Below are 25,136 nucleotides of genomic sequence, written 5' to 3'. Positions count from 1 at the left end.
GATGGAATCTGTGAAATCTAGTAGCAAAATTATTTTTTTCACTAGAAAGTTAGCTGACAAGTCTTTCTCGTGTTACATAAAGGAGCTCTATGTTTCACGTCATGTTTTATGGTTAAAAGAAGGAAATGAAAGTTTATTAAACAAACAAGGAGCAAATTGTAACAAGAAATTTTTTTTCTATGAAATCAGTGTTTTACATCAGTGTTTTAATTGTGACATAAAAAGATTCACAGTACATCTTTTGTAGCCCCTTTCCTTTTGCTTTAATGCGCCAATTAGAACCTTAACTTCAGTAAAGTGTGACAGATTAACAGGATTTCTTATTTCACAGTGATACCAGGCCTCAAGATACATTAAACGAGAAAGCAAAAACAAAAGACTCTTGGTAGAAAGTATTTCAGGGCTAAAATTTTTATTTGTTCCTAAGGCGAAAGAAGAGTCATGTATTTTCTTTTTTTTCATTTCACACTTGGTTGGCCATGACCTTTTATTCCCTTTTTGATTTACTTCCTTCCTTTACTTCCTGACTCAACAGTTTTTCTTGGATGACCCCGATGAAGCCCACCATCAGAATCATTCTAGTATCTTTTTTTTCGCAGGGGTTTTATTGGAGGAGTCTAGCATTGTTTAATATTCTCCCTAAAAATATTAACAATCAAAATGTTTTACTTTGGCGGTAAGGAATAACTAAAGGGATTAAACCTCTTGAATGTCTTACCAAATATATATACCGGTACTCTCAATTAAAAGAAAATTGATCAATACCCTATCTACATCAACCTAACGAAATGTAGAGCTAAAAAAGACCAGAAAAAAAATAAATGTTATTTTTCATTAAACAAAAAATATGTGGTACTCCAGATGATGACATGCATGGAAACAAATAACCCAATAAAATTTGTTGCACATATACATATGGAAATGAAGTCACTGTGACAAAAGTGATATATCTGATCAAATGAAAATAGATTTGTCTCCTGAAAATGTACATTTTAAATACAATGATCAGAAATAGTTTTTACGTCTAGGTGAAGTGAACATTATGGTGTCAACTCAGATTAATGCTGTAAAACAAAGAGCTGCACATTCTGAGCCAGTAAGTTAATTTTTCTCAGATCGATTCAACGACCTTTCACAAAATCAAAAAACAAACAACTTGTGCCACTCAAAGAGACATTAGGTGTTGATGGGAGAGCTGGCTGAGAGCTTGTTGCGTCAGCAGTCCTTTGGTCGGGCTTGTTAAGACACATTCTGATGATGATAGATCAGATCAGAATCATGACAGTCTGGAGGCCCGGTGGGAAGAAAGTGAGTTTCTGCCTCTTGATTCATTTCTGCAGCAGAGCAGTTTACCAAGGTGATTCACCTAATCTGTTAGTGGTTATATTCTGTATCTGATTTGATTTATAATAGGTTACACTGAATCGTAACAGAACGATTATAAAACACCTGACATTTGGAGCTAAATGTCAGATGGATATGATACAAGTGCTGTTGACTCGGGCATGATGACAACTGTTCTAGAAACGAAAGTTGACATATCATCTTACTTGACCTCTTTCCACTATAGCTTCTGCCTTCGTTTACTGTCAAAAGAGAAGCCTGAAAAAATAAATGACATTGTTTGTCAAAAACAGGTTTTAGTATTCCATAAACGTTGCCATCTGTTGAACTGGATTAACCACTAATCCAGTTCTAACTAAAGACTGTCTAACTAAAGACTAAGTGTGGCAATAACAAAATTTACCGTTCAAAGGGCATTATAGTTCATTTTTACAGCTACGTTACAATTTTTAGTTATAAATGATGTTTGTAACTTGGGAATTTATGTCTGTTCAATAAATTAAACAAACTTTTGGTGTTAACTTCTCAAAACATTTAATTATCTAGCATATTTAGAAGCAACATTTAAAATAAAAATTCAATTAAAAAAATAATTTAAAGAGCAAACTAAGGGTGCAAAGGATTTTTTTACTAATAGAAAATATTTTCTATATTTATGTTTAAAATAATACAAATCGGTTGCTGATGTTTTGTTTCCATTTTGTACAAAATTTACATCATTTTATGATGTGTTGGCTAACTTTTCATTTTTTCTTTTCATTTTTTCATTAAAATTTCTAAATGTTTTGTAAATCTGGGATGCTTTGACTAGACAGTAATTATTAAAGACATTAGTAATGATATGGAGATATCATAAAAGCAATTTTGACTAGTCAAAATTACAGTTCGAGATATTTCTAAGTTAGTTTTGTCTAGACATTGTTTGCATACAAGATATCTGTAATATTTTTCACCAGTCAAATCTTATTTTATTTTTATATGTCCTATATTAGAATACATTTAAGATATCTTTAATATTGACGTAATTTAAGATATCTTTTTAGGAATTATGGCTAGTCAAGAAATCGACAATGGATCAAATGGATTTACAAATTAATTGTAAATCTTACATCATTTATACTTGTCAGAATTTGATTAAATATATCTCAATTAGGTATTTTGTCTAACTAAAATATAATATATTACAGCTACAAAATAGTTATTATTTATGTAATAATTAACTATTATTTCAATTCATTAACCAATTTCACTTATCTGGACTTTGTGGTTAAACTGATTTTATGTTTAACGGCATGCCATACCTCCGTGTAGTTTCACTTTTGCGTCATTTCCGTGTCTCCATAGGATGTTTTCAAGGGGGCGGCTATTCGATTAGCATGGAGGTAGTAACTGAAAAACGACGCTAAAAGTCCAAATGTCTGCGGTTTAACAAGTTGTGACAAGTCATTTATGTCAAAGGTAAGACAGATAGGATCACAGAAATGTCAAGTTGTTGTCGCCAAGAGGAAAAAAAACCCGGATTGTAAATGATAATGCTAATGAAACAGTTAGCTGGGTTGAATGGAAGTAAACATGGCTTTATTACCTTAAACTTGAGGTTAAATGTTTTTAGATTATGCGTTTGGGGGTCCACTAGTTAGGTTGGGGGACAAATTTAGTGAGGGGAGAAACCCGCTTTTAAAACAAGCGTCATAGCAAGCAACTACACATAAAAGCTGTTTTGACAGCGACTGACATATGAAAGCACTTGTCATCGAGGTTTTTATTCTGTTACAGGTATCAAAAACATATTTAACATTAAATGTGTGAAGCTTTTGAACTGTTAGGTGGTCTAATGCCAGTTTTGTTTCTAATACATAATGCAAGTCATCAGTCTGGAAAAGTATGGAGGTTTATATCCATCCCACCATCGATTTGCCCATCCTTCATTTATCCATTTGTCCATCTGCATGGATTATGTGGTTTCTACAGATTCTGCCATCATTCACTCATGTATTTTTGGCTATGATCCATCTATCCATCCGCTCATCCGTCCACCTGTCAATTAAACCACTTTTTCAACAATCCATCCATCCATGGATCTAAAAATCTGGCAAAAAAGAGAGGATGCACTATGAATTTTGGAAATTTGAAGAATTTTAAATGTCAAAAATGTTTCAGAGCCCAGGCACCAGCTGGTAATTTGGTATCAATTGGATAAAATAGCAATTGGCTACTTAATATTTGTTTTCCAGATCTGGAATTTCATGTCGTTCCTAGATTTCTTTTTATTGGAAATATGCATAATCACCCTGTGCTTCATCAGGCAACAAAGAATTAAAGATAATTTTGACTGTATGAATTATTGAGGTGACAGCTTGAAATAGTTAAGTTAAACTTTGACCCTATAAATATTAGAGCACATTTGATTATGTGGATTCAGTCAATCAGAGCGTGACAGTAATGAGTTCTGACGTAACAGAATAAATAAGTTAGAGAAACAAGCAAAGTTAATCAAAGTCTTTGACCATGAGACTATTTTTAAGTCGAGGCTTAAAACTTTCCTTTTTGATTGAGTTTGTAGTTATGTGTGTACTGTAATATATTGATTAAGTATATTGTCTTTCAACTATGTTAGCTTCGTCTAGTAAATTTTCCTTTGGGTTGGTTGTTTTCTATCAGGTGTCTCTGGCTGATTCTTTATTTTATCTCTTATATAAATGTTTCAGGACTGACTGACTTCAAACCAGCAGAAGACTGAACAATGGGCCAGAGAAGGAAAGTTGGATCTACGAACACTCCCTCATCTCAGAATGAATCTGCAGACGCTTCCAAGGTCCACAGCCGGAAGCACAACATCTGCATGGTGTCGGACTTTTTTTATCCAAATATGGGAGGAGTAGAAAGTCATATTTACCAGCTGTCTCAGTGTCTGATCGAAAAGGGACACAAGGTGGTAATCGCCACGCACGCCTATGGCAGTAGGAAAGGTGTCCGGTACCTGACCAATGGCCTGAAGGTCTACTACCTGCCCCTGCAGGTGATGTACAACCAGTCCACAGCCACCACCTGCTTCCACAGCCTCCCTCTGCTGCGCTGTGTTTTTGTCAGGGAGCGCATCACTGTGGTGCACGCACACAGCTCCTTCTCTGCAATGGCCCATGATGCACTGTTCCACGCCAAGACGTTGGGCCTGAACACGGTACGTGACCTGACGTCTTGGATATGTGTAGTTTCATCAGCTGCAGGTCATTTATTGTTAAAACTAAAATACTGGTGAATTCAGTCAGACTGTTTTTGGCCTTGTCTGTCCTGATGAGGGAGTGAAAGAGGTTTCACAAATCCCAAACATGGTTGTAAATATTCTGCTATTAGTTGAGAATAAACCAGTCCAGGTTTGAAGTGTCTAGGTGTTATAGTTTTGGAATTAGATATGTTCTAGTGTGATTCAGAGGCAAAAAAAGTGGTGAAATCAACTTTATTGAAGTTTCACAAATCCCAAACATGGTTTTAAATATTCTACTATTACAGCAGAATAATCCAGTCCAAGTTTGAAGTGTGTAGGTGTTGTAGTTTTTTTTAACTAGAGTAAATTAAAGATGTGTAAGGTAGTGAAAAATTAGGTAGAATTGATCTTTTTCTTATAAAAAATCACAAAAGAAACATAAAATATGTAACAAGCTTTTTAAAGGAAAATTACAGTAATTGTACTCTTGATACAATGAGGCATATGATCTATTCATTCTAGCTGTTTCTACAAGAGCTAGACTTTAGCTTCTTTCTGGTCATTTTATTGAAGTTTTGGTCTTTTTAATATTTTTCAGTATCTTACTTTTCTCTGGACAATCTAGATATGCTGTATCTTATGGTACTTTCACACCTGATAATCTGGTAGACTTGGTTCCATTGGTGTCCAAATTTGCAACATTTGTTACATTTTCAGGTGGTTCACACTTCACTGTTTCAAATTAACTAAACCCTTTGAAAAACCTGTTCGCTCCCCTCCTCACCTGTGGTGGCGCTTCAAAAAGAACCACTGAAGCAAACAACATGAAAACCTATGAAGAAGACACCGATACGAACTTTTTTCTTCAAGAAATGCACACAACTGGAGTGATGTCAGATTTTAGTGGCCGCCATATCTTTTGTCTTTGGTAAAAGACCACAAGATATTTGCCTCACTAGTGCTAGAGACACACACTTGTTCTGGTTGTATTTACCCAGAATGCCCTGCGCTTGTAGTCCACTTCTTGCTTTTGGAGCCGCGTGTTGTCTTCTTGGCATCCATATATGGATTCGAACTGCACCAGAGTTCACTTCAACCAAACTGAGACCTAGGAATTTAGGCTAACCAGAGTTTGCGAACTAGAGATCAATTGCGCATTCTCCCTTGCTGAAGTAAACCGGACTTTATAGGTAAATGAACCAGAGTTTGATTAAAGTGGACCAAACAGGGCTGGTGTGAATGCACCTTAAGTTAGTGATCTACATTCACTGAGGAATATTAAGGGACACTGCTGTTTACAGTAACTGATACTAGTAACTAACATAAAATGCTGACACATTTTCTCTGTTTTAAATAAATAATACATTCTTTCTCTCCCTCCCACAAAATGAAATGTATCCTCTGCTGCTAATATAAATAATGCATCTTTAATGTTTCCTGGAAGGCTATAGTTTTGATCCCAGGAAATTGTACCATTTAAGAGAAATCAGAATCTGACCAAACTCTTCTCATTTCATCGCTGTTATAAACATAAAAGCCTTTTTTTCCTCTTCAGGTGTTCACTGACCACTCTCTCTTCGGCTTTGCTGACGTCAGTTCCGTGTTGACCAACAAGCTCCTGACCGTGTCGCTGTGTGACACCAACCACATCGTGTGCGTCTCGTACACCAGTAAGGAGAACACGGTTCTGCGGGCAGCACTCAACCCAGAGATTGTGTCCGTTATCCCCAACGCCGTCGACCCCACGGATTTCACCCCGGACCCTTCACAGCGTCCACCCGACCGGATAACAATTGTTGTCATCAGCCGGCTTGTCTACCGTAAAGGTACAGCTATACTGAGGGTCTTCTTTGGGTTATTTCTGCCTTTTTTGCTGCTTACAGTTTAAGAGGCTTTGTGATTTAGAGAAGGAGCCAAAACTCAGTTAAAGCCAGTCAGAAAGTAGCTGACTGGTCTCAATATAAACTCATCTGAAGCCCTAATTGTGACTTGAAAATTAAAAAGTGGTCAAAATGACTGGCACCTCAAAATTACTGCCATGTACTACTTTGGCTCTGTCTTATTCCATTAGTTTGCAACTATAAATGGTTGCAAACTATTAAAAAAAATTAGAGGTGCTAAAAATCTACACAAAGTTTCCAAAATGATTTCATAAAATTTATTAAAACCTGCTTATAGCGATGAGGAATAAAAAACGTTAAGCTTCTGTACTGCTGGATTCGATTCCTGACCCGGGGTCTTTCTGCATGCGTGGGTTCTCTCCAGGGACTCTGGCTTCCTCCCACTGTCTAAAAACATGACTGTCGGGTTAATTGGTCTCTCTAAATTCTCCCTAGGTGTGAGTGTGTGTGTTTGTGCATGGTTGTTTGTCCTGTCTTTCTCTGTGTTGCCCTGCGACAGACTGGCGACCTGTCCAGGGTGTACCCCGCCTCTCGCCCAGAACGTTAGCTGGAGATAGACACCAGCACCTCCCGACCAAACTAGGGACAAAGGTGTTAGAAAATGGATGGACGGATGGAAGCTTCCGTACTCACGAGAAGTAGCAAATGCTGTCCTAGTTAAACCAGTTTTAGTACTCGGTTTAAATGTTGCCTTTGTTTTTGCATGGGTACGTGTGTGATGCAACACAGTGATAGTAAAAGAACAAACATTTACTTAAGGGTTTGTCTTACTGAAGGGTGAACTGAAACCAGTGAGGCAACCTCTCTAGCTCCAGAGAAATTTTGATCTGTATGTCGACATCCTGGAACTCTGTCAAGAAGTTAACAGTCTTTGGCACCATTTCAAGTCTTGTGGCATGGAAATAATTATGCGTGGGGTGTCCTGACTTGTGAGGACATTAATGTCGCAAAGTGTCCTTGCGAGAATACACCTTTTTGAGTTGTGTAATCCAGAAGTACAGAAAATCTTCGAGCATGGGATAGATTCTCTCAAAACACTTGTCTTACATTGATCCTAAGCATGCATTTTATAATACATGACTAAATTTAGCAGAGTATTTGTAGACAACCGTTGGGCTGTTACAGTAATAATAACTGATGATAGATGCTGGAAGCTTTGTAGAGGAGCTACAATGAGCTTCAGCAGCAACAGCAAAGCTAACTGGACTATGGAAAACGATGGCATCAGTGCTTTCCTGGTGTCCCTCTCTTCTACTGTCCTTCTGTCTTTCATCCACGTGTGATTCTGTTTGTTCTGTGTTTCTTTGTGTCTTTCCTTTTATTTTCATTCTTTAGTCAGAAAAACTGTGCCATTTTTACATTAGATAAGTGTAAGAACCTTTATTTGAAAACAGAAAGTAAACGTTTTTTTAAGCATCATGTGTAGCCAATAAAGGCGGGATAGAATGGTAGGGTTAGATATACCCGACTCAATTACTGACCCAAAGTATAGAAGTATTATCAGTCAATGTCACGCTGCGTCAGCAGCCACTCTGCTGATCATGTCGCCTTCAGAAGGCAGTCGAGAATACTTTATTCTAACTATTTAAACTATTTACACTTACACTAATAAAATAATTGACAATTCACCTCCAGCGATCACCTCTCTCTCCACCCGGCGTATCTCCCACATGAAAATCTGCGGCACCTACAGTTGTGAGAGGTTTTATTTTCACCACAGCGTCTCTGTACCTCGTACTGCCTTCGGTTCAACCCGTTGCATTTTGAATTTCTGAAGGCTTAGTTTCGCATCTGCCTCAGCTGCATGCACAATGATAGCTGTAGATGCAGCTACATCTTAATTTTCTCACTAATAAAGACAAAAGAGGAAGAAATAATTGTGTTCCATTTATCCTTTGCAAGCAAAATATAAATTCAGCTTTTTAAAAATATTCCTAGTAAGTGATAACACCTGCCACCGACTTTTGAGCTATTTTCTCTCATAATTTATCGACTCACCTGCATTTAATTCTTATAGGGGTCATATAGACGCCTCTCATTCACAAATGTCAATTTGATTTAAACTAACTTATTTTATTACGCTGTGATAAACAGTTGAAGTATGCCCACAACATGTTAGCTAATGTTAAAACAGCAAGATAAAGGCGGGAAACCATGGTAACCAATGAGCATTTAAATGTCGGCCCGGTTCTTGCTGCAGTCGAGTTGCACACGCATGACACATAACCCCTTTATTCTGATACCTTTAATGTAAACAGCAATGCATTAATGTCGATTAATGTTGATGTTAGGGACTCAAATCACAGTGTGTGTGGACTGACAAATATGGGCAGATATTTAAGTGAAGAAATCAAGAATGAAACCCCAAAATCCAGCATCAGAGCATCTCAAAATAAAACAGGTTCTTCTGCCCGAGAGTATTATACAACAAAGAACAAATTCTGCCCTGCACATTCTCATTCATCTTTGCAAATTGTTGGCACTTCCTGACTATTTCACAATCTTATAATGCCACGTCACCCACTACTTTTACAGGAAATATGTAAGTGAACAGGCTTATCAATGTGCCTTTCATTGTATTAATTATTACCCTAATTAGTTGCTGCCAATAGTATATTTCATTCTAGAGTCATATTCAATCTGTTATCTCCACGTTTCTCTCTAATAAAGTTGATGTTTAATAGACTTAGACTTAGACTGACTTCATTGTCATTTTGCATAATAATAATAATAATTAACCTTTGTTTAATGTTTACTGTTTGGTTAATTTTGTTTAAAAAATTAACCAAACATTAAGTGAAAGTGCTTTCACTTTTATCACTTGATAAAAGCACTTTTATCAAGTGCTTTCACTAATACCGTACACCTTGTGCAAACCTACAATGGTATTAACAGCTATAAAAACAAACATGCCTTTGTGTTCCACCTCAAACTTGACATCTTTATCTTTCATCCGTGACGAATTAGATTGTGGTGGTGTTGGAATACAAAACATCCATGAATTTTGAAGACGCTTCGTCTCAACTACCACATCAAGCAAAAACTGACATGTGAATCGACTTTAGTCTTTCTCTAGAGGTCTAAAAAACACCCTTTGTGTTAAAACTTAAATATATAAACAATGTATTTTCCTTGCCATCCTGTCGAAAAGTGCAGGACCCGTTCTGTTCTGTTGCCAAGAGCTTGTGCTTGATTGGAGCATTGAACCTGTTCCAAAATCAGCTAAAGTGCACGCAAAGGTGTTCATATCACTTGATCTTTTTCAACTGTTCTATGAAGACATTGGAGATTTGCTACAGAACATTAATGAACAAACACCATCGTGAAACATAAACCCACATGAAATAGGTCAATGACGAGATGGGGAGAGGTTTAATGAACAAGTTTGGATATTTCACTGAGCTCTGCTCAGTTGGCAATCTGAAGATTCAAATGAAATGCTTTTTACTGGAAACGTAGCTAGATGTATCTGTCCACCTTAACCAGGGCGTCCATGCATCCTTTAAATAATGTACCGTATCTAAAATACAATCTATATACAGTCAGAGAAGAGCACATTCGCTGCCAAGAGCGTCAGGCATATTCCAGAAATATGAGTTTTGTTAAGTTTGATTGTAATACATCAGGACCAGGAGTGACATTAAAAATAGTCTTAAAAAGTCATAAATGTGACTTGCTGAAACCTGCAGATGCCCTTTAAACGGACAGGCCAAGGCAACGCTGGAGCAGCTACAGAGATTGGTGGCTCCGGTGGAAGAATCTTTTATTTGGATTCTTCCACCTTACAGAAATCTGGCATTTATAGAAGAGAGGCAAAACAAAATGAGTACACACAGAGATCATTGTTTTCAAGCCTTTATTTCTGTTAAATATGATGAGTTTTACTTGTATCTAATGAAAACATGATATTGAAGATTAGGATATTATAAATAACAATTTCTTGCCACAGAAATGTGGGCTAAATTAAAAGTATATTTCATATCTACTTAAAGGTTCTTATTTTCATTCTTTTGATCTGACAAATGAGTCTCATGAGAAAACGTATCCTAATTCACTGAATGTCTACCTTAAAAATAATATTGTATGCTGAAAGTAGATGGCTGGTTAGCTCTAACTGAGTTCATGTTCTATATCCATGTTCAGGAATTGATCTGCTTGGTGGAATAATCCCAGAACTTTGCCTCAAACATCCCGATCTGCATTTCTTAATTGGCGGTGAGGGACCGAAGAGACTCGTGCTGGAGGAAGTGAGAGAAAAATACCAACTTCATGACAGGTACTGCTGGACGGTTACAAGTCCTGATATCATCCAGGGACAAGAGTTCACTTAGTTTTGTCTCTTAAGGGGACAGTCAGTTTGCATTAAAATCATTCCTAAGAAGAAGGTCTGGTAGAAGCAACACTTTATCTCCTGGTTAGACCTGCTCTGTCAGTGTGGCACAAAACATTTTTGAGCTTAAATCTGTCAATGCTTTTTGGCATTTAATCAAGATAAGCATTTTCCCAGAACTACTTTTGAGTTTTTCTTGGCATGTCTTGGTGAGACTGATCGTAAGTCCAGACATCGTCCTCACCAAATTCATCTGGATTCTGTTACCGTTTTCCTGCAGGGTACGTCTGCTCGGTGCCCTGGAACATAAAGACGTGCGAGGCGTCTTGGTTCAAGGTCACATCTTCCTTAACACATCGTTGACCGAGGCCTTCTGCATGGCCATCGTGGAGGGAGCCAGCTGTGGACTGCAGGTGTGCTCTCACTTTTAAGGGTTATTAAATCAGAAGGATCTGCCAATAACAATCCCAAGTACAGACTAAACAAGAAGTGGTTTCCCTTTCGAAAGAGAAGAGAAACCATAAAAGAAAACGCAATTCCATGTTTGATGGAAAAATAGTCTTGTGTAGTCTTGTCCTTTAGTTTGTCTGGGAAAGTTTCACTTCTATTTTTAGTGTGGTTGCATTGGCACATGTCTCCCATCATTGTGTTCCACTCTGGTCAGGTGATGCAACAATAATCGCAATAATTCATGTCGGCACACAAAGTAAATTGCGAATGAATGTTTTATTACTCCCCATAAGGACATCACCTTGTTGCTCAACTTTAGTGAAATATAGAAAATATCAGAAAGCAAGATTAACATAATCTTTAAATACTGACTGTAAAAGGGAGAAAAAAATAAGTGATTTCTAATCTGCTTCAGCCAGGTTCCGTTATAAGCTACACTCACATAGACAAATACTAAAATTAGCATTAGAGTACAAATTTATTTTGTGTGTGCATGTGCAAGTAATAGGATATGCAATTATGTTCAGATTAATTGCAATCCAACATGAATAACCAGATCACTTATTGTTTTTTGGGATACTGCACATTATATTTCTACAGGGTTAATCATTTATTAATAAGTGTAGTAGAGTGATAGAAAACCAACAGATTCAACAGTCACGACGTGGTCCGGCTCCACCTGTCTAACTGGATTTTTTATTGAAGTGGTGCTCAATTAAACACAAAAGGTGTGTAGAGTTTAATCAGCAATGTGGTTCATTCTGTGGGAAACAGGCGCCAGTCTGATCAGCCTTATTTACTTGATCTGTCTCCAGAGTAAAATGGGTCGTTTAAAAAGTTGACTAGAGGTAATTATATATAGACGAGTGTAGAAAAAATGACGGTTGCTCTGCTAAAATGATCTCTGCAGTTTTAAAATGGCGGCCGAAACCAGAAAGATGGCAATGAGATCAAAATGTACAAAAATGTAGCAAAAATGGCAAAAACTCAGCTGCTGGTTTGCAACAAAGTGATTAAATACAATGTGCTGTTGTCTCATTGTAAGTGACACCAAGCCACAAATAGCTCCTGCAAATCCCATTCATGGGGAAAAAAACTACATAATCATTCTGGACTGGAATAACTGGCTGGGTCTTCGTATTCCCGGAAGCAGCTGATGATTCAGAAAAGGCTAAGCTGTAAATATGTTTTCAGTTCATGCAGTATCTATTTCAGCTTGTAAAGAAACATCAACACAGAGTTTCTGAACAGTGCTATAAATACTAATAATCTGTGCATGGAAATAAAATCCATTTTGAGCTTTATCCAAAATTTTAAATGCTGATATTATTTTGAATACGAGTGTATGTAATGATTTAATAAAGCAGCAACATAAATGAATGCACATCTCAGCAATCAGCTTCTCAGTAACAGTGGAGGTCAGCTGAGCATGTCCTAACAGAAACTGGATTATGCAAATGGACATTTGCATCAGACTATCAGGGAATAATAGTCTGATGACAACACCAGAGGAAATGATCCGTTTGGTGGCTAATCTAGCATGTTGGATTGTCTCATAAACCGAACAGCTGATGATAAATGTTGCAACCATAGCACTATTATTTTCAGTCCCACGTTTTAAGAAATGCGGAAGCAGTCTTCCCTCCAATAAACTGATGGTTGATTCTAAAAACTGGCTCTAGTTCATCTGGTGACTTGTTCAGATTGACTTATGTAGCTAAAAGGACTAAAAACTGTTCACTGAGCAGCAGTGGTCCTATTGCTCAATCAGGAGATCGCCATACTTTTATCTGAAATGCTGATCTAGGGGAAAGAAATCAAGATGCATGTGTTTCAATAAAATGACAATTTATTTGAGATCTATAAGAAACTTGTTCTGTTTTATTATGTTGGATTATTTTGATAGCTCTTCTGTCTTTCTTGTTATAATTTTAACAATTTTTGTGAAGTTACCACAAAAACCTCATTTCGTTGGGTTATTACGCAACAGACCAACACAAAGTGGCGCATGATTGTAAAGAAGAATTTAAAGGATAATTATTTTTTGTTTATAATAAATTTAATTCTGAAAACTGTAATGTTTGTATTCAGTATTTTGCAGAAGTAAATTTCACTTCTCGTGTAGCTGCAGATCTTTTGGGTTATGTCTCTGCCAGCTTTAGAAACTTAATAGACTTGACATTTTCACCATTCTTCTTTGCAAAATAGCTGAAACCCAGTAGAATTTGATGGGGACCATTTTACATTTGACATTTTACCACAGATTATTAATTAGATCTATCTTTAGACTTTGACTGGGCCATGCTTCGGTAGGTTTGCAGATGAGTTGCACTTGCTCCACTGATGATGATTCAAGCACATTGTTTTATAACCTGCTTTAAACTTCTTCACTTTTGAATCCCGTCTCCTCGGTCTTCATGAAGCTCTTTGTTCACCTACGTCCTCTAACAAGCCTGTAAGGCAGGTGTGTCAAACTCATTTTCATTTTGGGCCACATCTACATCATGGATGTGCTCCAAGGGCAGAATGTTGCAGAATGTATTGACAAAACTTTCCGTTAAACTCTTAAAACATTTTAATTTTCTCTGTGATCGATTAGCTCTTCTTAAAACGTAGCAATTTCTAGTATCTTTCTAAATTGGTGTAATTTGAATCTGTACAAATGAAAACTGAATTGACTGATAAAGTAATATTTAAGTACACAGCTGTTATCTTAAAGTTTAATTTATATGGCCCTTTAATATTGAGAGGGCCAGTTGTGGCCCGCGAACCCTGAGTGTGACACCTGTGCTCTAAGGCCTCCAGAGAAAAGCTGCATTTCCACTCAGATTACACACAGGAGAGCCCTGTTCACCAATTACACAACATTTACATGAAATGTGGATGCTCTTGATTTTATTTAGAACTGTCATAGTCATAACGGAGCAGGTGTCATAACCTGGTTATGACACCTGCTCCGTTTTTCCACTCTATTAGTGTGACGATATATGATACCAAGAAACTACTTTGACTCATCTAAGGTATTGACATGTCGGACTCGATGAGATCCTGAACATGTTTCTTTTCCGTTAGGTGGTGAGCACTCGAGTGGGTGGAATTCCTGAGGTGTTACCTGAGGATCTGATCACACTGTGTGAGCCGACCGTTCGCTCCTTGTGTGCCGGTTTGGAAAAGGTAATTGCCAAGCAGAGGTCTGGCTCGGTGCCCTTTCCCACCTCCATCCATTCTCGGGTGAAAAACCTCTACACATGGAAAAATGTGGCCGAGAGGACCGAAAGGGTAAGACTGTAAAGTAACGCAACATCCTCTGGCTATGTCTGGGAAATTCCAAAAAAAAGATAAATGAGTTTTTGCTTGTTTTAGGTTGGTTCTTGTTTGAACTTGACATGAATGCAGGCAGCTGTTGCCACATTTGCAGACATGCAAGCAATCATTCGTTTTTGCAGTAGCATAATTTCACCCCCCCCAAAAAAATCGAAAAATCTTTTTTAACACATCTTTACCAAGGGTCCCAATAAATGTGGAAATTTCTGGATAATACTGCAAGAAAACAAAATTGGGTCAGATTGAGACTAAAGGTCGAAATTCAATTGATTCAGAGCCAACTCCTAAGAGAAAGTAGACGGCTGTAGCCATAACAAAATGGAAGTAAATGTTTCTTGGACTGGGAGTGCTTTAATTGCATTCTTTCATAACTTCTGAGATTATATTTCATCATATTTGGCATATCTTATCTCAGATATGTTTTGTTTGTAGAAACGATATATAAAGAAAAAAAACATGTTGCAACCAATGGACATAAAATCCAGGAAGTTATTTATGAACATGTTTTACAGTATAATTTCAGTACAGGGACATTTTCCTGGATAAGACACATTCAGACGTCACATTTATTCATTTTTTTATCCCCTAAGAAACACGATGTTTTTGGAGATAATTGAGTCCAAAAATAATAATAATAATAATTTCGCTCTCTTGCAAGTTCAAACATTGCCTGGTATTAGGCAGGTGCTGACATGCTGACTTTTGTAATGAAAGCTCACACTTTGCAAAACCAACAGAGCCTGCTCAGTTACAACTTTCCACTGTGAGTGGGTAGAGCCACCCACTGTTTCCAACATGATGATAATAGGTGGATGATCTCATTTCGAATGCCTACTGTTTATGTTCTCCTTTCTGTTTGTGTAGATGTTGATATAGACCACTGACAGATAAAGGTAAATGCTCTACAGTAATTGTCATTGCTCCATTTGACCCCCAGGTGTATGACAGAGTAGCTGGAGAAGAGGTGCTTCCACTGGACAGGAGGTTACGGAGACTCAGGTCTCACTGCGGCCCCGTTGCAGGCTCCCTTTTCGCCCTTTTTGCTGTGCTGGACTTCCTGTTCCTGCTGCTCCTGCGGTGGTTGGCACCCGACCGGCACATGGACATGGCTGTGGATGCCACAGGCCCAAATGGACTGTGGAAGGAGAATAGGAAGAATAGCGATGCTGGTTGCTAATGTGCCATGAAGCGAGTATCAGAAACAAAAATCTCTCATCTTCAGCTCTTGACATCATGTTGCAGGAGCCCAGCTGACGTTGTTGTGACAGCTACTGAATTCTGAATGTGCTCAGGAGAATCCTTAACGGTGTTTACATTTTATTAACAAAAGGGGAGTTTGTGTTAAAGGTGTTTTTGCACTTTTTAAAGATTTATACACCCATACGGTTCAGTGCAAAAAAGTCAGTTGTTTCTGTATACTTCTTTTAAAGTTAAAAGAAGTATAAAGAAACTTCTTTTAAACTGGTCTTGATTTGTAGTTCTGAATTTTTTGGGGTGGACTATCTTCATAGTTTATATATTTACAATTCTGCAGCTTGACAGTTTATTTCTAATCTTTATTTTCTCTCCTCCACATTGTCTGCTTTTTACGTATTTGTTGAAACTGTCACTATATCATGACACTATGGTACGAAACAGATGATCTGAAAAAATCTGTCTTCTCCCAGTGCTCCCAGTGATAAGTACAAACAGCCAATCAGAGCCAGAAGGCAGGCCTTAGCGCCATCAATCACAAACTAGTGTGGCGCTACTCATCCTCTCTCCCCGTCCCTCTGCCACGCTGCTGCTAGCAAAACCTGTTATGAATGCTCAGTAAAGTCAGCATGGTTACTGATGATGGTGGTTAAATGGTTTTCCTGTAGCGGTAAGTTGTTTCTCCCCCATTAGCACATTTAGCAGTGAGCATATGAGTTGATTGACAGCCCTATGACCCTCCTTCTGTTTCGGATTGGTTGTTATTGATCAGGTAGCTCCGGAAAGAGGTGCAGGAGATTGATCTTTTCACAGATTATCTTTCTCATAGCCTACTGTCACGGCATGGTGAAATCATATTGTTTATAAAAGTGACATACTGCAGCTTTGGTAACACTTTATTTGACGGGTTCCTGTCATGAACATAACTGTCATGACAGGTGTTATGTCATGTTTATGATGGTGTCATGACAGTCTTATTCACAACCTGTCAAAGAAAGTGTTACCGCAGCTTTACTCATCTTTAGCCACATACTGCCCAAGTACCAGAACTGCATACTTGTCTTAAAATGAGCACAAAAAAGCAGGGAGAGTCCAGAGGAAACTGTTGATGAACGTTCAGATAGTCTTGAAAACTACTGACCAAGACAACTGAAAAACCTTGAGACAGAAATCTGACTCTCTGGAAAAGAAGCATAAAGAACTCAGATTTTCAACTTTTGCACAGTGTCATTATTGCACAGAAAGAAAGGGGAATGGAAAACATTTAAATATGCAAAGAACAGAAAAAAAGCTGCAGTATATTGTCTTCTGTTACTGGTGGACCTTGTACGATTTATAAAATTCACTTTTATAAAAAAGCTTTGTCATGATAGGTTTTTTTTCATTTGACCTAAAATCAATCTAGGAAATAAAAGTACTTTTACATTTAAAAACTGTTGCTACCTGTCTTGTTTTAATTTTTTATTTTCTAAAGTTCAAAGATGCTGTGCCAGACGAAGGCATAAAGTTAAAACAGTAACCTGAAAGAAAGTCTAATTTTGATGATCATGATGCGTAGAAGCAATAAAAGAGGGTAAAACAGGTGCTAATACTTTTCATTAGCACTGTAGGTTAGAAAGCTATATCCAAGGCTTTTGATCAATCAATCAATCAATCTGATAATCCACAGATCAGTCAAGAAGGTCAAGGTAACTCTGGAGGAGCTGCCGAAATCCACAGCTCCAGCAGGAGAATCTGTGCAACTATCAGTCATGCACTTCATCTGAACTTCTACTTGCAGTTTCCCTCAAACCAGTAGGAGAAGATGTGGAACCGAGAAAGCAGACTTCAATTTTATGGCCCAGAAGCGAAACACTAAAAGTGTGGCGTATAACTGACTTTGCACATCACCATGAACGCACCTCGCCCATAATGAGACTTAGTGGCTGTAGCATCATGCTGTGGGGATGAGTTTCTTCAGCAGGGACACGGAAGCTGGTCAAAGTTAAACTGAGATGCAGCAAGGCCTGAATGGACTAGCTCTCGAACCAATCTGATTATTTTTGTAAGGCCTTCTACATCTGGTTGTATAGATTCCTTAACTAATATTGTCAAACCAATAATATAAACATCACTTTCTCATTTCACTGAAATACCAAGAATTAAAACAATCTTTTTGTTGACCCTCACTCCCAAAACCTTCACAGCGTAGCAGAGTTGCAAGAGTGTATTAGCTGTACTTCCATCCCCATTGTGCCTATAGACCCCCCAGACTATACACAATGCCTTTCTCTTCATATGCACATGTAGAAGTGTTTTTCTCTAAAACATTCTCCAGGACGGTTGCCACTGCTATTGTTATTTATGTCTTGGCCAGTATCCTGAGAAGCTGAAACGTGGGGGAGGTGACCAACTATCCAGATAAGAGTTGGAGCAAGGCCGAGTTCAAGTCTGTGTTTCATGTGATTTGAAAGAGTTTGTTGTTCCTTGACTCTCATGATGGCCACTATTTCCACGAGGTCCCAACCTTTTCAAAACCGTTTGTACATCTACAAAGGCCTACCATGCAACTCGCTGATGGCTGGTGAGTGTTTGTCTTCGCTGATTTTTACTGTGGCAGCTGGAAAGAACGTTGTTACTTTGTGACACCCGGACGGGCTCTTCCTTAGCCAAGCAAAAACAATGGTGGATATTTTCCATTGAGTTCAGGACTTAAAAGCTTGAATTGCCTGACAATTACTATCTCCAAAGACTTGTCAGTCACTTTGGGGTTGTTGCTTGCTGTGTTTAAAGACTGTCTTCTTTTTTTGTTTGCTTTTTTTGTCACAGATACGTGTTCAGACAGAACTCCCCTCCATGAGGCGGCCTATCAAGGCCGACTCCTTCACCTCATGACTCTCATTGCTCAGGTACAAAAACAGTTCTGTACTAGAAATTATCTTAATTATCTTTCAACGACTAGATGGATTGGAAAAAGATTACAGATTTAAACTTTTGTCTGCAGGGCTTCCAGGTAAACACTCTCACCCTGGACGGAGTCTCCCCTCTTCATGAGGCATGCCTCACAGGTCGCTACGCCTGTGCCAAAGTCCTCTTAGACAATGGTGCAAATGTAAGAAATGTTATTCAGTAATTCAGCCTCAGAGTTGAACATGAACATGATGGTTTTGTGTAAATGTAGAGTTGGGTCCAGTCACAAGACTACATACACTCATGGTTACCGGGATTGGCATAATAGTTTGGTTTTTTTAATAATGAATTTGAACGGTTCATTTTATTGATATTGGGTTAACTGTCCCTTTACAGATTATAGAGAAACAAAAGTAGAGAAACCACTTTTGTTTCTTGCCTCAGACTCGACTTCTAAGTACAGTATGGACTGCAATGTTTAATGGGGTCGTGTTCGGGATCCGTGTAGAACTTCATTGTTACCCATTGTAAAGTCAGTTTATTGTGGCGGGTTTCGGATCATTATCTTGTTGCTCTTAAGTGGGGTCAAGTTTCGACTATCTACCTGCTGATTTGAGGCTGACGAACTTGGTGTTAGCCATCTTTTTTCATTCATTTAAACCAGTGATGAAATGAGGTTGAACCCTTTCTGTCGTTTGTCTCTTGTCTGACGAATCGGCTTTTTGTTCTTCTATGTAGACATCCGCAAATTTCAGTCAAGCTTGTTTATTTTGGAGCAGGGTTGTTTTTCTTGGTCTGCAAACTCAAAGTTTATGTTGATATTAAACTCACTTCAGTGCAATAATTTCATGCGATGACAAATTTTAACTTTGATGGATGGTGAACCTCTTGTGCACCTTTATCCAGCTAAGCGTCCCAACAAAAACACACATCAGCACAAATCTGTGACAGGCTGCTATTAAGCTTTGGAAAAAACCTTCCCAACCCTAAAATTCGTGTTTGAAGTCTGTGTTCCTGCCAGGAAATTAATCAGGCGCTTTAAATGAGCTTTCAAGATGTGTGATCATATGTCCAGTTTCTGTTACGCCAGAAGCTTGTAAATGGCTGCAGATGCCTCATAGTCCAAGCGAAAGTTTGTAAGGGTTCAACATCTGGGCATATTTTTGAACTCGTGTGGAAAAACGACATGCCACGACAAGTTTAAACTTTTGCATTTTGTTCTTATCAGTTCATTTGGAGCCAAAACATTTTTTATTTTTTAAATGATCAAAATTCCAATTTAACGGCATGGTGGCTGTAAGAAAACTGTACCTGTTCCAAGAATGTATTTTAACACACACAGAGAGTGTATTCAGTTCAAACATTCGAATGTTTAACAGACACACTTTCAAAACAACAAAAGTCAAACTGCACATAAAAAAAAAACGAAAGTGGAAGTACTTATTTGTATTTTTATTATTTAATCTTTTCTGGTCAAAGAAAGATACATTTATGTACAACAAAGTGTTTCTCTCTCATCCAAACGCTTAAAAATTCATAATGTTCAAGTATCTTCAAATGTTTTATCATTTTCTGGATTTAAATAATGTAACTTTGGGTGACCCAGGTAAATAGATTTCTTTTCCCTTGTCAGGCTCAGGCAGTGTCAGCAGATGGCGCCACACCTCTCTTTAACTCCTGCAGCAGTGGAAATATAGCTTGTGTCAGACTCCTCTTACAGCACGGAGCCTCCGTCCACACCGACCACCAGCTGGCTTCACCCATCCACCAGGCTGCCAAAAACGGTGTGTGGCTGTTAAAAGCGATGAGCATAAAGGTGCGATTTATTTTAGCGCAGGTTTGTGAGACGGTGTCTCTTTCTGTCCAGGTCACAGAGAGTGTCTGGAGCTGCTGCTGCTGTCGAGCGGAGCCCAGATTGATTTTGAGATACCAGGCGTGGGGACCCCGCTGTACGCCGCCTGCAGGGCTCCGGCAGCGGAGTGTGTGGAGCTGCTGCTGCGTTCAGGTACCTGAAGAAGCTGAATAACGAGGAGGAACCGTTTGCAAGGCCTCACAAGTTTACTTTTTAGTTTCTCACTCTTGTTAGTTTGACTTACAGTCAAAATTCAGTGCAAAAAAAAAAAAAAGAGAAAAAAGTCAATGTTGGATTGTAATCTGTAAGGAATAAGCCCGGATGACTTTAATGAGTCTCTGACGTCAGCAAGCATGTGGCAGACAACAGTCTGCCTCTTTTTACCAGGGAGAAATATATATATTTACTAGGTGTGAGACTTTAACACGTTAATTTTGATCCATTAATTACATTGATTTTAATCATATTTTTTAAACGCATACATGTCACTCAAGAAGAAATTCCACATTGTTATAATGTGGTGCGTGTAAGTGCAAATTTGAGGAAAGAAATTCATTTAATTCAGTTTGGAATAAGACTTTCACATAACAAAATGTGCAGTGCTGTGAATACTTTCTAAATTCACTCTATGTACACAGTGAGTGCAAATAATTGATTACTGCTGTAGCTCCATATGTGGCTTTATAGAGCAGAGACACACATTGCTAATGACTTAGCTTTTGGCTAGAAGTGCTTTTATGAGGAAATGAAAACCAGCACATCCTCCTTTTTAAAGGGATATTATATATTTTCCAGGCACATAGTGCCATTTTACAGCCCAATCAAATAACTACGTTACCTTCAGTTGTTATAAAAAAATCCTGCATATGTCAAACATGATTTAAAAGAAATTTGACTTTGAAATTTGTCACCTTGAAATTGGTGATAAATTCACCAATTTCTTCTCTTGAAGAATTGAGAAAAAATTGTTGAATTCGAAGCATTTGCTCAGTCAACATCAAGATTTCTTCTCTGACTTTAACCGTTATTGTTTTGAAAATAACAGTTTAGAAAGATTTTCGACACAGATATTGGTTTTATTCCACTACCGGCTTGTTTGTTTTAAAAACTACAATTCTGTGGGATTTCACAAAATTCACTTGTGATTTATGAATTGCTGGCGGGAGCTCAGAGGTCGTCTTTATGTTTTTATGACGGAAATGTCTTGTGAAAAGAGCCTGTAATGGTAGTTTTTGTAATCGTTTGTCTAGGTAAGAGAAACAAATGTCGTACACAGGGTTAGAAGATAACATAAGGAAACACTCGAACAAATGAGTAAGTCTTACATCCTGAATAATTTGAGTTGACATGATCATTCGGAAAAAAAGAAAATGTTAGTTAATAGGAGGAATATTGATAGTTGTCTAATTTTGACATATAATTTTGACATAATAAAAACAAGAACTATTCTCTGATTTGAAGACTGACTGGACAAAATGACACAAAAAATTTATTTCTCGATTGAAGTTAAATTAAGTGCAATTTTGCCACCCGCCCTCCCCCAGGACAAAGACGTATTTCTGCCAAATTGAGAAAACTGTTGTGAAATGAATCCCTGAAGAAGCCAACTATCTGCGGCCGTCTAACAAAACTTCACATTCAATTGTGGCTTTTGTTCCCGCTGCCGCCGGGGTGATTTCCAGCCGTTATGCCGTCTAATTGTCCGGCCGCCCTCCATCCTTTTCCATGGAAACAGAAAGCAGTGCTTCACAGTTCACAGCAGCATACATTTCAAAGCTTTTCCAGAGCTGTCTGATGTAACGAGAAACCATTTAACGTATTTATAGCTCTAATTAGGGTTGATGTTTTTACTCCATCATTACTTACTGTACATGCTTTAATTTTCTCAACACAAAGGGTTGGGAGGGTTGCCCGTACTTCAAATTGATTTTATTTTGTCTTCATTCTGATATTGAGAGTTTTTCTCTGTGTGCACATGCAGGTGCAGATGTTGGCTCTGGATGTGGGCAGATCAGCCCTTTGCATGCTGCGGTTTGTGCTGGAGAAGCAGACATTGTTAAATTTCTCCTGGACTTTGGGGCAGACGGAGCCAGCAGGAATGCAGAGGGAAAAACTCCTCTCGATCTGTCGGCACCAGACAGCGCGGTTCGATTTGCTCTGGAGAGGAGAGGTGTGTGGAACGATCTACTCGCCTTTATCAACTCCCTGAGAATTAAGCTTAAACATGTTTTTCTCTCATTGTTTTAGCTCCCTGCTCTCTGTCTGAGCTTTGCCGTTTCTGCATTCGCCGCAGTCTTGGGCGACCTCGTCTTCACAGAACCTCCAGCCTCTTCCTTCCTCACAGTATCAAGAACTTCCTCCTCCATAAATGACACATCTGTTTGCTACATAGACCTCCAATCATCGACTGTCCAGGTAAAATAGTTACAAAGGAATAATATTCTCAAGACTACAACTGCACATTTGTGTATTTTAGGACAATATTACTTTTAAAATCATATTTGATATTTAAGCTGTACTCACAGGTTACATTTTAAATGACTCAGACTTTGTATGTTTGTACTTCACGTAAATCTGTTTAACATCCATTTCTTTACAAAACCTTTAAAAGGTGAACACAGCCAGTTGCATATCTGGATGTTCCCTTTATTTTCTTTGTTGAACTGTTTTCTGAAGCCTTTGTGGCTCCACAGGGGGCTGTCTGAACGTCAGATAAATCACAGTGTGTTGTGGCTGAAGAGAAGAAGCTTGATAAAAATGAAATAAACATTTTGCTGAGTTTTTAAAAAAGTGAGGCTTTTAGAGTTATGTTATATCTGCAGTGCGGCATTTTTGTAACACAGGTTCGTTAAACACCTGATTCATCCCAAGATTGCCCAAGGAAGGATCTCTGACTAATCAACAGATGAGGAAAATGTAATCCTTTTAGATAAATAGCATTATTCCTACAATTTGTTTTCTTTACCCTCAATAAAATGTTTCATAGCTGCCTTTGGCTTCAATATAACCTTATCTCAGCATACTCGATGTCTCAACTGACTGCTACGGTACACACATGCAGTTTCCAAATTGTACTCAGTACATCTCAACCATAAACCAAATAAAAATATTAAACATAAAGGTCAAGATCATGACAAAAGTAATGTACCATGTCTGGATTCTGCAGAATATTGTGAATTTCACGTACTTGTACTATCTTACTTTTAAGAACAGGAGTGACATACAATCAAAGATGTCTAATAAGTCAGGATTAGTCTTGATTTCTCACAATATTTGTTTAATTTTGTCATGTTTTCATGCACATAAAAGTGTGAAATTAGCTTAGAAGATACAGCAGGAAGGAAGGAGGGTTTGAACAAAGTCAGGACCCGTATGCCCAATGACTCCTAAGCCTGAAAGTACTTCCTTACACATCATTTTAGGAAAATTCTTACTTTTACTTCAGCCAGCATCTTAAGCCTTAAGAGAGCTCCTAAAGTGATCAAATATTGGAAGTAGTGAGAATTTTAAGTTACCCTAAAAGCAGGTGGAAAGATGGATAGAAAGGAGCAAAATATTAGTGATGCGCCAACAGTAGGCACTGCATGTTGATGCTGTGCGGCAATTAATAAAATTTTGTATAGTTTCATCATCATAACTCACTTTTCTTAATCCAGTTTAGCTTGTATGATCGATTAATTTCAATCAACAAATGTGGAATGACCTTCAAAAGGACGCTCATGCTTGAATCACTTTTTCACACAGTTGTGTATGTTTGGACTTTTGCCCCTCCTTTTATAATAAACACCTTCATTTAAAAACTGCATTTTGTGGTTACTTGTGTTATCTTTGAATATTATTTAAATTAGTTTGATGTTCTGAAACATTAAAGTGTGACAAACATGCAAAAAAGAGAGAGAAATCACGAAGGTTCAAATACATTTTCACACAACTGTTCTGTATCTCTGGTTTCTCTGAGCTCCAACGTAAATGATAATAAAAAAAAGCAGCAAAAGACTAGTTTGTATGAATTAATGTACTATACCGTTCAAATATGAGAAAAGGTTGTATTTTTTTTTAACATGAATTGGTTTTTCATCATGCTTAGGCTTGCTTTAAAAATCTATTACATAAACCAATTGAAAACCCATGGAAAGTATTTTGGGAACTGATGTTAGTAACAGAGAGCATGTGCCAAGCAAAGACAACAATTAAAGAGAAGTAACAGATTTTAAGAAGCTGATTAATAGCTTCCATATATAAGATACACTAATGCAACATGCCTCCTGATCCCACTAGGGACAAGGGTGTTAGAAAATGGATGGATGGATAATGGAAGATGAAATATTTTTGAAGTGGCCCTTAAAGTGCTTCACACAGAAGTAAAAGCAGGAGGAGAATGTAGAGCCTTTTGGATTTACAAAGAAAAGAAATATCACCAGAAGAGGTTCAATGGATCTGAAGTGATGAATGGAAATTAGTTTTTCTGATAACTCTGTAGGTAAGGGGGCTGACTCAGTACATCAAACCTAAACCCAAAAGAGCTTTTAAAACAGGCAATACAATTCTAAGAATAAAGTCTATTTCTCACAAGAACCAAAAACTCAAGTGGAAGTCACAAAGTTGTTTCTTTTGCTTCGACTGAAACCCAGCTGGTTGGGGTACCGG

The 25,136-nt window shown here is 37.9% G+C and overlaps 2 protein-coding genes across 4 annotated transcripts; both read left to right on the top strand.

The window, feature by feature from the left end:
* Positions 1-1,102: 1,102 nt before the first annotated feature.
* On the top strand, positions 1,103-17,017 carry piga (phosphatidylinositol glycan anchor biosynthesis, class A). Of its 3 annotated transcripts, XM_032567331.1 has the most exons (9): positions 1,340-1,357; positions 2,689-2,802; positions 4,053-4,276; positions 4,364-4,525; positions 6,105-6,375; positions 10,594-10,726; positions 11,061-11,193; positions 14,303-14,509; positions 15,492-17,017. In XM_032567331.1, exons 3-9 carry the CDS (start codon positions 4,088-4,090, stop codon positions 15,729-15,731), a joined length of 1,335 nt encoding a protein of 444 aa, XP_032423222.1. In that variant the 5' UTR covers positions 1,340-1,357; positions 2,689-2,802; positions 4,053-4,087; the 3' UTR covers positions 15,732-17,017. The 3 variants fall into 3 exon arrangements, with proteins under 3 accessions (XP_032423221.1, XP_032423222.1, XP_032423220.1); XM_032567329.1 differs by having other exon boundaries at positions 4,053-4,525; XM_032567330.1 differs by lacking the exon at positions 2,689-2,802 and having other exon boundaries at positions 1,103-1,357; positions 4,053-4,525.
* Positions 17,018-17,303: 286 nt separating this feature from the next.
* Positions 17,304-24,294, top strand: asb11 (ankyrin repeat and SOCS box containing 11). The gene is made up of 7 exons (XM_032567335.1): positions 17,304-18,311; positions 18,557-18,636; positions 18,732-18,839; positions 20,271-20,421; positions 20,505-20,642; positions 22,471-22,659; positions 22,737-24,294. Exons 1-7 carry the CDS (start codon positions 18,224-18,226, stop codon positions 22,859-22,861), a joined length of 879 nt encoding a protein of 292 aa, XP_032423226.1. The 5' UTR covers positions 17,304-18,223; the 3' UTR covers positions 22,862-24,294.
* Positions 24,295-25,136: the final 842 nt, after the last annotated feature.

This window comes from Xiphophorus hellerii, chromosome 7 (assembly GCF_003331165.1).
Source record: "Xiphophorus hellerii strain 12219 chromosome 7, Xiphophorus_hellerii-4.1, whole genome shotgun sequence".
Lineage (NCBI taxonomy): Eukaryota > Metazoa > Chordata > Actinopteri > Cyprinodontiformes > Poeciliidae > Xiphophorus > Xiphophorus hellerii.
This window is presented reverse-complemented; position numbering and strand designations above follow the sequence as displayed.

Excerpts from the sequence above, each read along its gene's own strand:
- piga (XM_032567330.1), top strand. The coding sequence starts at position 4,088 with ATGGGCCAGAGAAGGAAAGTTGGATCTACGAACACTCCCTCATCTCAG. Across the intron at positions 6,376-10,593 it reads CCGGCTTGTCTACCGTAAAG|GAATTGATCTGCTTGGTGGA; the intron begins GTACAGCTATAC and ends ATCCATGTTCAG. Across the intron at positions 14,510-15,491 it reads TGGCCGAGAGGACCGAAAGG|GTGTATGACAGAGTAGCTGG; the intron begins GTAAGACTGTAA and ends TTTGACCCCCAG.
- asb11 (XM_032567335.1), top strand. The coding sequence starts at position 18,224 with ATGATGGCCACTATTTCCACGAGGTCCCAACCTTTTCAAAACCGTTTG. Across the intron at positions 20,422-20,504 it reads CCACCAGGCTGCCAAAAACG|GTCACAGAGAGTGTCTGGAG; the intron begins GTGTGTGGCTGT and ends CTTTCTGTCCAG. Across the intron at positions 22,660-22,736 it reads ATTTGCTCTGGAGAGGAGAG|CTCCCTGCTCTCTGTCTGAG; the intron begins GTGTGTGGAACG and ends TCATTGTTTTAG.